General features: G+C 34.9%; 2 protein-coding genes across 3 annotated transcripts; one reads left to right on the forward strand and one right to left on the reverse strand.

Moving 5' to 3' along the window:
* Positions 1 to 302: 302 nt before the first annotated feature.
* Positions 303 to 3,827, forward strand: LOC126823321 (glutamyl-tRNA(Gln) amidotransferase subunit C, mitochondrial). Of its 2 annotated transcripts, none has more exons than XM_050552081.2 (5): positions 303 to 616; positions 1,145 to 1,198; positions 1,334 to 1,503; positions 2,652 to 2,755; positions 3,165 to 3,827. In XM_050552081.2, the coding sequence occupies exons 1-5, from the start codon at positions 536 to 538 to the stop codon at positions 3,197 to 3,199; spliced, it is 444 nt and encodes a 147-aa protein (XP_050408038.1). In that variant the 5' UTR covers positions 303 to 535; the 3' UTR covers positions 3,200 to 3,827. The 2 variants fall into 2 exon arrangements, with proteins under 2 accessions (XP_050408038.1, XP_050408039.1); XM_050552082.2 differs by having other exon boundaries at positions 450 to 607.
* A 2,344-nt stretch (positions 3,828 to 6,171) lies between these two features.
* Positions 6,172 to 11,945, reverse strand: LOC126823320 (serine/arginine-rich splicing factor 1). The gene is made up of 4 exons (XM_050552080.1): positions 11,691 to 11,945; positions 10,981 to 11,276; positions 9,623 to 9,795; positions 6,172 to 9,322 (listed from the first exon to the last, which is right to left on the reverse strand). The coding sequence occupies exons 1-4, from the start codon at positions 11,858 to 11,860 to the stop codon at positions 9,119 to 9,121; spliced, it is 843 nt and encodes a 280-aa protein (XP_050408037.1). The 5' UTR covers positions 11,861 to 11,945; the 3' UTR covers positions 6,172 to 9,118.
* Between the last annotated feature and the right edge of the window lie 1,171 nt (positions 11,946 to 13,116).

A 13,116-nucleotide genomic window follows, 5' to 3' on the forward strand; every position in this document is an offset into this window, starting at 1 on the left:
ATAATCTACGATTTCATCAGAAATGTCGAATGTCTCTCAAATTAGAAATGTAAATATTCAGCTTTACCTTGACACAGGTCTGATACACTTTAAAAAGGGGAGCACAGTCGTCCTCATTATTTCCTTTTAAAAATTTCTCTGAAAACCATTTATTAAAGCAATCTTCGTAATTTCTTTTTAGAGTGGTACATTCTTCACCAATACTATTCATTTTGAATTTAGGATAAAAGATTTCAGAACACGTTTATGAAATAACGGAAGTGCCTAGCAACTCCCTGTAAACAAACAACTTTCATTTCCGGTATATAGTCCTGAGAATCATTATTAATTACTAATACCAATCACCGGTGAAATCTTTTAAAACTGCAACAAAAGTGCCATGGATCAATTTATGTTTGTAATGATATATGTTCAAATTATTATCTATGTAGTATTTTAACAAGACCCTAGATATATATCCCTACGCCAATCAAGCAAGTGCCCTTGCACTGTAAATTTTATTTTATGAAAAGAGTCTGGAAAGAATGCAACTGAAATGCTTAAAGTTAACTGTTTTGTTTTGTTAGGAAGGCAATATTTGTTGTACAACAAGCATGTACATACCAAAGTAATTACCGTACGCCGATTGTTATACAATTGATATAATTGATGAAATAAAACTTAAATTGTTAATGTTAGGGCCTAGGCCTACATCAATCAGATGAGTAGCCTTAACTAGTAGTAGTACTAGTATAGTAGTAGGCCTACATTGTGTCAACTAGATTTTGAGTGAGAGGACGTGGTTTAATTGGTATGAAACAGAATTCGTATGATTTGAAACCTGCTAGGGCCCAAAGCCAAAGTGTAGAGATTTTTTTCTGACATAAGAGGGCCTATTATAATAAATATATTCCCATGGCATGGGCAATTATTAAAGGCCTATTGCAAGGCTGACAAGGAGTAGGCCTACCCACCGTTGGTGACAGTCATTCAAAAAGAAAGCGAATCCAATGTCTTGTGCTAAACTTCAGAGAGCGTTGTGGTGACTCCGTCTAATAGTAGGCCTATTGCTGCCCATTTTGAACCATTTGGTATATAGGCCTACCGATAATCCTGCTCTAGATTTTATAATAATAATTAATTTTTTGTTGATCTTCCACTTCAGGTACCTTTGGTTTCAACATGGAATAATTTGAAAAATTCTGAAAACTTACCAAAGGTATGGTTTATAATAATAGGCGCTACTGGGGAAAATAAAGGAGTAAAGCAAAATATTCTATGCATACATACTCATATCTGAAGGATGAATAAGGTCCCTGGACCATTTATTTTTAATAAAAATTTACTATTTCAGGTTCCAAAAATAAGTAAAGAACAGGTAAATCAGTTAGAGAGATTGGGTTTGGTTGAGTTGAATAATGAAGAAGCTATTGATAGATTAACTGAAGCTATAAAAACAGCAAACCAACTCCATGTTGTTGTAACAGAAGGTGTCAAACCTTTAGATACTGTTTTAGAAAACAGGTACTGATGTAAATGTTGTGTGATGTTTTTTTCTGCTTGTACATATTGGGCAATGCAATTGGGATTGTTTCGTCCCTTTTGTCCAATGTTTTTAGAGGGAGGGGTGGATGGCTGAATGGTTTGTGCGTGCGCGCTGTATAATACGGTCTGTCATTGAGCCAACTGGCGTGGTTTCGATTCCCCGATTGTACATGTCAAGGAGTAGGGTCGCCTGTCCTCCGGTGTCCTCCCACTGCTATGCGCAAGCGAATTATTGAAATAAAATTGAACCATATGTTAGTCCTGAAATGACCTGGTTTGTGTCAGGTGGACGTTAAACCCATTTCTGTCTTTCTCCCAATGTTTTCAATTCCAACAATGCTTCCTACTGACTTAGTCAGGGAGGTTTCCTTCACTCAATTGTGTGGGAATTAGAATAGTGACCAAAATGTGTGACACATCTAATCTACATAAAGATTGATTTTTGGAGCTTCAAAGTCCAAAAATGGCAATTTGTCCTATTAGACTTCAGTATATCATTCTCTTTGTGGTAGGTGTAAATATTTTATTCTGTACTCGGTATTTTACAGTATGAAAGATCTGTTACATAAACTTGATGATAAAATGTATTGCAATTGGGTTTTATCAGTTTGACGTCATTTGTAGGATTACCTTGCAGCTTACTCATGACACTTTCCAAGCTCGATCAACCACATTTGATAGGCATACTTGGCTGAAATAAGATGCTAATTTGGATAAAGTTTTCAAGTATATGTTTAAATGTAACTGCATGTTTATGGAATTTAATCCCTTGAAATTTATACACATAAATAGAAAAAATCTCAACTCATGAATATTAAAATGGCTTTTTGATTATTAAATGAATCAAAAGTTAAGTGGTGAGCTCTTGTTGAAGTTTTATGCATTACCCATCACCAAGAAGATTGATAAAGCTTACTCAGGGATTCTAGGGGTGTTGGGTGGCCGAATTGTGTGGTTTCTATTCACCGTTTGTACTTGACATCTCTGGGTCATCCAGTTTTCTACCACGAAAGACCCGTACGTACCTGCAAGCAATTATTGAAATAACATTGAACCATATGATAGTCTCAAAATAACCTAGTGGACCCCATTTCTCTCTCACTCTTATGGTTTCTATTATATTACAGTGCTGTGTATTTGAGGGAAGATGAAGTGATAGAAGGTAACTGTAAGAAAGAAGTGTTGATGAATGCAGTAAAAACAGAAGAAGATTATTTTGTAGCCCCACCAGGTGATTACTTAAAGTAGCAATATTATTATTTTATAAATAAAATTAATTTCAAACTTTAATTCCAAATTTTCTTTTTCTGAGATTCTGAAACACACTATAAATTGCTTTATTGAATGAATTGATTGTTTTGAGGATATTTGATACAGGAGAAATTTGGAAAGATCAAATTTCTCTGAAAGAATATTTTGAAATCTATATTCAGTATTCTCTCTCTGTTTTCCTTTGGGGGTTTGTATTCCTTTTATCATCAGTATGATAAATCTTAACTTGCATATGATTTATTCTCTCATTTCTTGTCTGCTGTGCCAAGGGAAATAACTCTTGTAAGTAGTGTATTCTCTTTTTTAGTTGACACTTCACATTAATTGATAGTCTGTCAAATTTTATCAGTCTTTATTTCTATTTGCAGGAAATATTCCCTTGAAATCTAAGAATAAAGGATGAACTGACTAGTTAAAAAATTCAATAATAATAAAGAATAGTATATGAGTGACAAGATAACTCAAGAGGGTTACAATCACATGGAAAGAGTTTTGGGAAGGATTGCTAGTGTTATGGACTATTTAATAAGAATATACTTTTCAAATATGTGACCAGCTCTGGTTAAAGGATCCTCATAGGTCAAAAAATGAAAACTGAGTTATTGATATATTCAGATTTAATATTTAATTCTAAAGGTTTGTTGTGAAAGCCCTGGCAGTTCGCTTGATATGGTACTGCAAAAACACTTAAATGGGCAGGTTTTTTCCTTTGTGTTAGCATATTGGTTGATGCATGCTACTTTTTACCTACTTATGTACTGAAATACATGTACGATGCTGTGCGCCATGCAGATATTTTAGCTCGAGCGAGTCACATATGATATGACCATGAGTGTGATAAGTTGCATGCGAGAAATGTAAAGAATTTGGATTTGAATAATCTTCCTGCACAGAGCAGATCAATTGAACTATTTGTTGGTTACATGATGTATCTAGTGTAACTTTTTCTTGTGCCCACTTCTGTTTCAGGAACCATACTTACAGTGTAATCAATTTTGTAACCTACAAATAAATGTATTTTTTAAAATTTATAGCTGCTATTGATTTTTCAAAGTGTTGAAAATATGTATTTGGATCCGATTGGGCTAAATCAAAAAAATTACCTGTGTTTATAGTTGCTTAGTCACAAAAAAAAAAGCCTTGTCAGTCAGTCTTTTTTTTTGTGGGGCTTGTGCCAATTTGTGGGGTAAGATTGGATAGAACAGACTGAACTAATCTTTTAATAACCTACATCTATACTTGTAGTTTATAGCGTTTAAATCTTGCAAAAGTGTTTATTTATTTCCCAGCATTTAATTATTGAAAATAATGCTGTTTCGAACTGTTATAAATAAAGAAATTTCAGTAGTGGAATTTGTCTGCAGAAAACCATGCAAAGACAAATTTATAAGACCACAGATTAAGATTTAGGGTTGACGATTTGGGCTACAGAAAAGTAGAGTTGGTCGGGCCTACAGGTAATTTGTATTGTGGCCTTGTTTACCCATGTAAACCAATTTTCCATGTTTATAGAACTTCTGGCAAACGAATTCAATGCACAATGATTGTTCACATTTTACGTCACATACATTACATGTATCTCTTTTCAAATCGACCCTGCTTACCACACAAGCAAAAAAATGTTTTTGGACATGATATGCCCATGAATCGGGTTGATTCCATCAGGTAGTCAAAATGTTAAAACAAACCACAATATCTGGTTAAATATACATGTGTCAATTACCCAACTGATCAACTTCATCACAACAAATTTCAATTTATACATTTTACGTGAAATATCCCCTTAGCAAATGTGCCTCAATTTGGCAATATGTACCCTTTTCACATTCTTTATCCATTGGTTTCACAAGGCCAAACAATGAGGCTTAATCCCAAAGTAGATACATAAACTACCTAAACATGTATGTGTCTTTCAGAATAATCTTTTCTATTAAGCATTTGGCCAACATTTTGCTATCCCTATACTACCCTGGGCAGGAAATGCTCATTATTGAACTTACCGTAGTCCAGATATTGGTGAAATGAAACCCTACACCAAGTTTTATCACTCTCTCAGAATCAAAGTTAACATGTTTCAAAGAATTGACAAATCAATTGCACATTTCTGCTTAGACTAAGCAGAAAATACTCATCTTAGAACTCAGTCAAGTTCACATAATGAATATTTACATCAAGTTAGGACAATCTTCCTCTATTAAAAGCAGTGTGATTGTGTTTCAATGGGTGTGATGAATAGACAAATTCATCCTCCGTGGGGAGGAGGGCTAGATATATGGCAAATGCACACTAGTCCATCGATATCTATTATTGTCATATTTACGACTGATGATCACTTGTAAATGCACACCTGTAACGAACTCTCACAATAATACTAACGCATCCACCCTAACAATGAAATATAAAGCACCCACACTGACATAACACACCCGGACATAACGCATCCACCCTAACAATGAAATGTAACGCACCCACGCTGATAATGACATAACACACCCTGATGTAACGCACCCACGCTGATAATGACATAACACACCCTGACGTAACACACCCAACCTAAAAATGAAATGTAAAGAACCACCCATCCTGACAATGAAATGAATGTAATGATGCACCCACCCCGACAAATGTATGTACGCCATGCACCCACACTGACAAGGGTATTTAACCATTTTTTCCAAGAATTGATTGGACACATTGAGCCAATAGGGAGCAATCAAATGCGCAACATTGTTTTAATTTCCCCATTTTTCCACCAATTGATTTGACACTTTCAGCTAATGCAGAGCAATAAAACTCGCAACAATGTTGCATTTTCTCGTATATTCCAAAAATTCAATCGACGTTTTCAGTCCAATCTGATTAAACTACAGATCTATATTTTGTTTTTTTTTTGTTTTTTTATACTTTCTATGATCTCTACTACATGAGGATCTGACCAGCTGTAGTGGAGGTCGCGTTAGGGGTCATACACGCAGCTTTTGACCCTACATGTATGATGTTAGAATTTTGATTTACTACATGTAATTAGCATTGATGTTTCTACTGAAATACCCACATTTCCGTGCAAAGCACGACAAACACTCACATCAACTATAACAACTCTTCCAGATCCTAGTGTAGTAAAACCAAGTAAAACGAAATTTTGAACTATAAAAAACCGAAATAAAAATAGGATCTGGGTTTTAATCAGATTGTTTTTAGCCAATAGATACCAATCAAATCTACAACTTTGTTTCAACTACATGTACTTACACGTATTCCAAGAATAGTTTAATCGACTAAATTCAGCCAATGGTAAAAAAAGGCCAAATTCCAAACATTGTTGCTATTCTAGTGAACGTGCGGACCTTTCAGATATACAAATAACAACCTTCAGAATTGCATGATATTATTACTTTATTAGACAAAACATGCCATTTTTAAAATCATTATAATGAATTATGATTAATATGTTCATTAGATGATACAATTTAAAACTTTGGAAAAGGACCAATAAAAATGTTCAAAGACGAGGGAGAAAATGAACACACTTACGTTTACTGATTACTTACCATAGTTCCAATGCGAAATTTATTCCTATCCTTAAATGAGGCTCCTTTCCATTATCTTGCCTTGCCGCAAATACAACCTCAGAATGAATTCACTTAGGTGATGATCCAAGGCGAGTTGTTGCAGGCTTAGATTATGAGAAGCTCCAAATGCAGTGACAAAAAGAAGCATTATCATTTAAGATCCGAAAGTTGTTATCCCAACTGCCCGTAAACTTAAATCCAACGTTGTCTTTTCCTATGAATTTCCCATGTATATTTTTTTCCTTTTCCAAAGTTCTATTGGTCCTTTTTCCATCCTAAAAAGAGTCCCTCCTAAGGCATCCATTTGCAATGGTAATATCACACATGGGCCATGATGAACAAATAGGGAACATTTTAAATGTAGATGTTAACGATCCCTTGACATTTTAATTTCAAGATCGCTTTTTTCTAAGCTACATTTAATTTATTTGAAAAAGAAAGATAAAGTCATTCAATTCCCCCTACTTTCCATGCACTCTACATTGTTTTTGGTATAATGCCTAGTCTAAATATTTCACAACACAACATTTAATATTGTGTACTAATTTTTGACTAATGATATATACTACATGAAAGTTCCAATGGAGTATGGACCCACAGTAATCCCTCAGTTTTATTTAAAAAATTCCTATAAATCCTAAAATTCCTATTACATTTCCTATTAATCTCAAAGGTTTTGTTTCAATGATACTGTACCTAACATTCCTTATGGTAAGTGAAGTTAAGTCCCAAGCTGAAATCTTTACAGTAGATACTGAATTCATCCTATCAGACCATAGTTCACTTATGTCTAGTAGTAATCCATTTAGTCTATGATTTTCATTTTGAAATTGAGATTAGTATTCCTTACGCTTAAGTATGAATCCTTCCTAGTAATCCTTAAGGGTCAGTTGGAACCAATCCTATTGATTCTTTGGGTCAGTGTGAACCCACGGTCCGTTAAGTTTAGTTAGAATCCTTACCCATGATCTTTAAGACTTAGCATAAATCCATGCTTGCAATCTCTTAGCTTGAATCTCAAAATTTCATACGGTACAGTTTGTATCCTCCCAATGATCCTTAAAACATCTTAACCTGAATCCATCCTAAATATCCTTAATGTTTAGTTCAAATCTTTATCATGATCCTTAAGGTTAAGCATGAATGCTTCTCTGTTAATCTTAAGGTTAAGCAGGATTCATTCCCCGTGATCCCAATGAATTGCATGAATTTTCGCTAATGATCCTTTAGATATAGCTTGAATCTTCCCCAATGATCCTTAAGGATTAGTTTAAATCCTTCCCTAAAATTCGTAAGGGTTAGCATGAATCCATTCTAGTTCCTTAAGGATGGTTTGAATCCTGGCCAAATTTCCTTAAGGAGTAGTGTGAATCCTTCTCGATACATAGAATTTTTTTCACAATCCTTAAACGGGGGCAGTTAAATCCTTCCTTACGTTCCTAAAGGTGCAGTATGAATTCAGCAATCCTTATGGTTTCATTCTGAATCCATCAAAATTATTTTAGAATCCTCCCTAACAATCCTTAAGTTTCGTTCCAATCCATACTAGCAATTCCTCAAATCGATCCTTACAGTTTAATTTAAATCCTTCCTAGTGATCCTAGATGTATATCAAATCCATCCAAGCAATCCTTAAGGTCCAGTTTGAATCCTTCCTAGTAATCCTTAAGGTATACTTTTGATCCTTCTTTAAGATCCTTGATATTCAGAGCAGAATCTGGTCTCAATCCCCCCAAAAAATTTAACCCCTCTTAGTAATCCTTAAGGTTTGTTGTTTTGCATGATTAAACGCTTACTTTTCTTTTGCCTATACGATCCTCAAGGCTGAATATGGACTTTTTCCATATAATCCTTAAGGTTGGTCTTAATCCATCGCAATTTATTTGGTTGAAATTTTGGAAAGTGACTGTTAGTTTTTACCATCCTTAAGGTTCAATTTCAAGCATTTTAGTATTCCTTGAGATTGCACCTGAATCCTGGCTTGCAATCTCTAAGGATCGTTTAAGTAACACTAACATGATTATTCCTAATAACCTAAATATCGACCGCATGCCATCCTACAAGATTAATCCATTCCAAGAGCGCTAAAGCAACAAAACTGAATTTTGATTCCTTCCTTGTAATTTTTAGCACTTAATGATCCTTAAAACGTTGAATCCTCCCCACCAGTCCAGTATATACATCCCATGTCCCTTGATGTCCATATTGGCTAATGCAGTCCATTTACTAAAGTGAGTGGAATCTTATCCCAGAAAGATCTTCCTAAGACGATTCCACCATAGGAACTGTTCAATAAAAAAGTAAAAAATTATTAACATGTGAACAAACCAGTTGCATTATTATTTAAAAACTCCACACCCCAGATATTGTCATGTCACATTTCAATGACTAGATTTATGGTAATAAGAATGGTTTCATTTAAATAGATTTGATTTTGAAAACTGTGAATATTTATGTTCCCCTGTATGTACAATTGATACGATAAAAAAAAGCAAGTTGATGAAAATGGTTAAAATGCCTGGATAACAATTTGGTGCTACAATTCATGACATGTAATAACTATAAATGATCAGAGTAAAGACATTTTTGTGAAGACACCAGATTGCTTATTAATTAGCTGAAATGTGTTTTAGTTTATTATAATATTTTGTCAGACAAGACAATTAATATGACTAATTTTAAAGTGATTTGGCATTTTCACAAGAATGTTCAATATAATATAATCGTGGTGAAAGGATCCAATCCCTTTTTCAATAAGGTGATCGTGAACGATTCATTCTTCCCCTTTGAGGGTTAAATGAAGGAGAACGTGAACGCATAGGAGAGTATCTTGGTGAACCACGAGCATTTCTGGGTGAGAAACTGCGACTTCGAGATCTTGATGTTTTGCCCATAGCTCCAGCTGGACCACCACCCCTGTAATCTTCCTTTACTCTAATGTATGAATTTTCTCCCTGAAAAATAATACATATCTTCTCAGATTAATTTCGTATATTTTCGTTTAAAGTTTTCAACTACTAAAGTAAATCCATCAATTTGTAAAATATTAACGGTGACTCAGTTTGCTCTAAAGGGTTATAAGGTGGACACCTCAAGTGTTATGGCGAAACCCTAATGTGGCCTAAAAACACATATTTCTGTGTTCCAGTGAAGCCCTAGTGTTGTCAATGGACACATACCCAGAAGCATAGTGAAGCCAAATATAGGAGTAGACAGGTGGGAAGAAAGTATAGTACAAATCTTGAAACACAAACCTCGTGTGATCTAAATTTTGAGTCATCTAGTTTCTTCACAGCATATTTCATATCTTCTTTTCTCAGAAATTCTACGACACCAGTACCATCTTTAAAAACATCTGCATAACAAACATCTCCAGCTTCTCGCATATGATCTTTTAAATCTTGCCAACTACCAGTTGGTGGTAGACCTGAAAATGTTTTATTAATCATTTTATTAAATGCATTTTTATGTGGAGTTATCTTTTAATTCTTGCCAACTACCTGTCAAAATGTTTTTTATTTTCAGTATTCTTAGCCTTTTTATATTATTTTTTTGTTGGATTTGTAAAGATAGTTTGTCAGGTAACAGAAAATGGTCTCCACAGGTTGTCACATATTTATTTTTCTAGGTTATATCAACCTTTATCGGACACTAAAAACTGATCAAGATTAACAACCCATTCAGTAATTATCAGAAATAATCAAAATTTGTTGCTTCCTATTATACAAAACCTATAGATGTACCACCCAAACTACTTGGCCCTTTTAGTTAGAAGTTTCATGTCATAAACTTCTTTTAAATATCAACCCAATGACCTTTATAGGTACAAGATAAAAATAAATAAGTGTGTTGGAATGGGTTTTTATCATTGCAATAGGTGTATCATGGAAAAAGAAACAAAATGACACCAAAATAGTCAAAATCGGTCATGGAATCAGTTATTATAAAAATTTTAGTCTTTGAAAATCGACTTAATTTTCCTGTTGCATCAAATTCATTTATAGAATGATATGTGACTTATATTTTGATCATGTAACCTCAATTGCAATCAAATGGTGAAAGACTAGAATTAGAATACACGCCATTTATTTTCAAATAATGGTTTAATCAGGTCGATTTCAACGGCCATGACGCCCCAAACTAAACCATCAATGCATTCCAGTCAATATTTCAACAATATGAAGATTAATGGTTATTTTAATGTTCCTTATATTTTAGAAAGAATTCCTTTCACTTAATCCGTTATTTTAGGTGATCTGACAATGAGCCAAATTCATCATGAAAAAAAAATTTGACATTTTTGTTTTTGAAAACGAGGCTATACATTTTTTTCCTCTTACGTTATGACATGGAATATTCTAAAAATACCCAACAAGAAAGCAATGAGAAACCAGGTACAAGGGAGTCCCTAAATACGATCGGCAAATTATGCAACATGTCACAGTGGAATGCAATGGCGTCCATGATAATCGGGATAGCCTCATACCTAACCTCTATTTACAGAATTCAAAATGTCATTCCAATTTGTAGTTTTTGTGCAGGAGGAAATTTTGCCTTTTATGATCTAGTAATAGAAACAGTAATTTACAGTAGGTCTAAACTATCATCATACCAGAAACAAGAACTCTAAACTCCGAACGTCGTGATGGGGGCCCGCCTCTACCTCTTCCACCGCCACCACCTCCACCACCAAATCCCCCTCTTTCACTCCGTTGAAATCCTCCTCCTCCTCCTCTGCCACGCTCACTATATCCTCCTCCTCCTCCTCCACCACCACCACCAACGCTACCCATTCCATCACTGGGTCCGCCTCCACCACTTCCACTTGCTCCACGTGGAAATTCGACTCTCAGTGTGTAACCATCATAATTATATCCATCTCTGTGATGTACTGCATCTTCAGCATCCCTTAAATGTAAATGTTTTGGACTAGACTTTTAGAAATTGTAAAATTTAAAATACTTACACTGGCCATACTCACATACCATACATGTGTAGGCCTACTGCATGTACAGTAACCAGGTTACGCCAGCTAGTTAAAAAAATCAATTGTACAGATTCAAATATCACTCCCCGTTTTCCACATTTTTGGTGAACTGCCCAGTCTGCTCCCTGTGGCTGTTCTTACAAACTGAGTTAGCCTACTGTTTTAATTTCTGGAGGACTTTGTTTGTCTTTATAATTATTTGTGCCCGTTTCAATTGGTTTGTAATTTTAAAATGTTCAGAATTATCTTTGCTGTGAATATGTTTGCTTGTTGTCGCATATTTCCCAATCATTCTTCTTTTAGATTTAAATGAAAAACAATGTAAATATGTTTACCTTGGGTCTTCAAATTCAACAAAAGCGAATGGCGGACCGCGTCTGTTTTTCAAGTCAATAAATGTAATTCGTCCAAATTTGTAAAATAAATCTTCAATATCCTTGTTTCTTATGTCTGGTGGAAGATTGCCGACATATATTCTGCTGTCATTAGTTGGTCGGTAAGACATAATTAATTGTTTTGTTGTAGGAAAATTAAAACAAAGCAGGTTAGCTTTTCTTCGAGAAGTCCAAAATGGCAACGACCAGCTCGAAAGGAATTGTGGGTAATTCGGTCGCGTCCCGTATTACCCGAGTAACTCACGCTCGGTAAAATAAAACAATTGACACGAATGATTCACTCTTACAAATGCTAATAAAAAAGCACTGAAGATTAAGTGAAATGAAATGAAATGGGGTTTAATGTCCTACGTTTCTGTCCCGACTGGACTAACGAAGACGGACATGCGCCATACAGTGTGATATGAGAGAAATTTTGCTCGGACAGCGGCACTACAACCTACTCTTATATCGATTTTCAACTAATAAGGGATCTTTAAAGTACACACCAATGTGTACGCGGGATCTCAATTTTTCGTTCGTACCACCCGAACAACTATACGTTGTGTATTGCCAAGCTCTCTGTCCTGCATCACTGACAAGGGGAGGAACCACGCCGGAAAATCCTGATGAACTTTCTCGGCCAAAGCAGGGATCGAACACGGGGACGGTACCTTCAAGTTAGCGAGCAAACGTCTCACTCACTGAGTCACCATGGCTCCATAGTTTAAAAGGACATATTGGACAAAATAAAGCAATATTAAGTGGATTCTCTAAAGTGAAAATCTTAGTGCTACTATTAAGTTTTTCGGAAAATGTGCAACACAAAATAATATGTGCAGGGTGACCGCACTGCACGAAAAATAAAACATACAGGTAACAACATAAATAACCCGTTACGTGGATAACACCAGCTATATCTACATTTCAATTTAAACACTGTGATGTTACTTAGGCCTTGCATGGAGATGGGGTATTTTAATCATGAACCATCATAATTTAATTTTTCGATGTAGAGGTTTCTACAGACAAGAGATATTTCCAAGCCTGGCAGATTATTTTATTCCATAAGCACACTGTCCCTTCTTAGAATTTTGAAAGCCCAGTGATCTCCATTATCAAGAATAACTATATTCATGGAAGTACCGATACTGTTGTGGTGATTCATAGGTATCGAATTGTAACCAAGGACCGTAGAAGGTTTGCTTTTTTTTGTTTTTTATACAGGTCACCACAGCTTATCTTTTTATGTTCATATTGAATAATCATTTTTTTTTATTTTTTTTTTATTTTTTTTTTTTTTACATATTTTGTTCTCTCGGCAATTTCCTGGAATTTCTGTAGGGTGGTCCGCAATGGAGGCAACGTCAAATGGAGTGAATCTAAA

The sequence above is a fragment of the Patella vulgata genome, chromosome 6 (assembly GCF_932274485.2).
Source record: "Patella vulgata chromosome 6, xgPatVulg1.2, whole genome shotgun sequence".
Lineage (NCBI taxonomy): Eukaryota > Metazoa > Mollusca > Gastropoda > Patellidae > Patella > Patella vulgata.

Excerpts from the sequence above, each read along its gene's own strand:
- LOC126823320 (XM_050552080.1), bottom strand. The coding sequence starts at position 11,860 with ATGTCTTACCGACCAACTAATGACAGCAGAATATATGTCGGCAATCTT. Across the intron at positions 11,277-11,690 it reads GTTGAATTTGAAGACCCAAG|GGATGCTGAAGATGCAGTAC; the intron begins GTAAACATATTT and ends TTTACATTTAAG. Across the intron at positions 9,796-10,980 it reads GTTTAGAGTTCTTGTTTCTG|GTCTACCACCAACTGGTAGT; the intron begins GTATGATGATAG and ends AAACATTTTCAG.
- LOC126823321 (XM_050552081.2), top strand. The coding sequence starts at position 536 with ATGCTTAAAGTTAACTGTTTTGTTTTGTTAGGAAGGCAATATTTGTTG. Across the intron at positions 617-1,144 it reads TACATACCAAAGTAATTACC|GTACCTTTGGTTTCAACATG; the intron begins GTACGCCGATTG and ends CTTCCACTTCAG. Across the intron at positions 1,199-1,333 it reads ATTCTGAAAACTTACCAAAG|GTTCCAAAAATAAGTAAAGA; the intron begins GTATGGTTTATA and ends TTACTATTTCAG.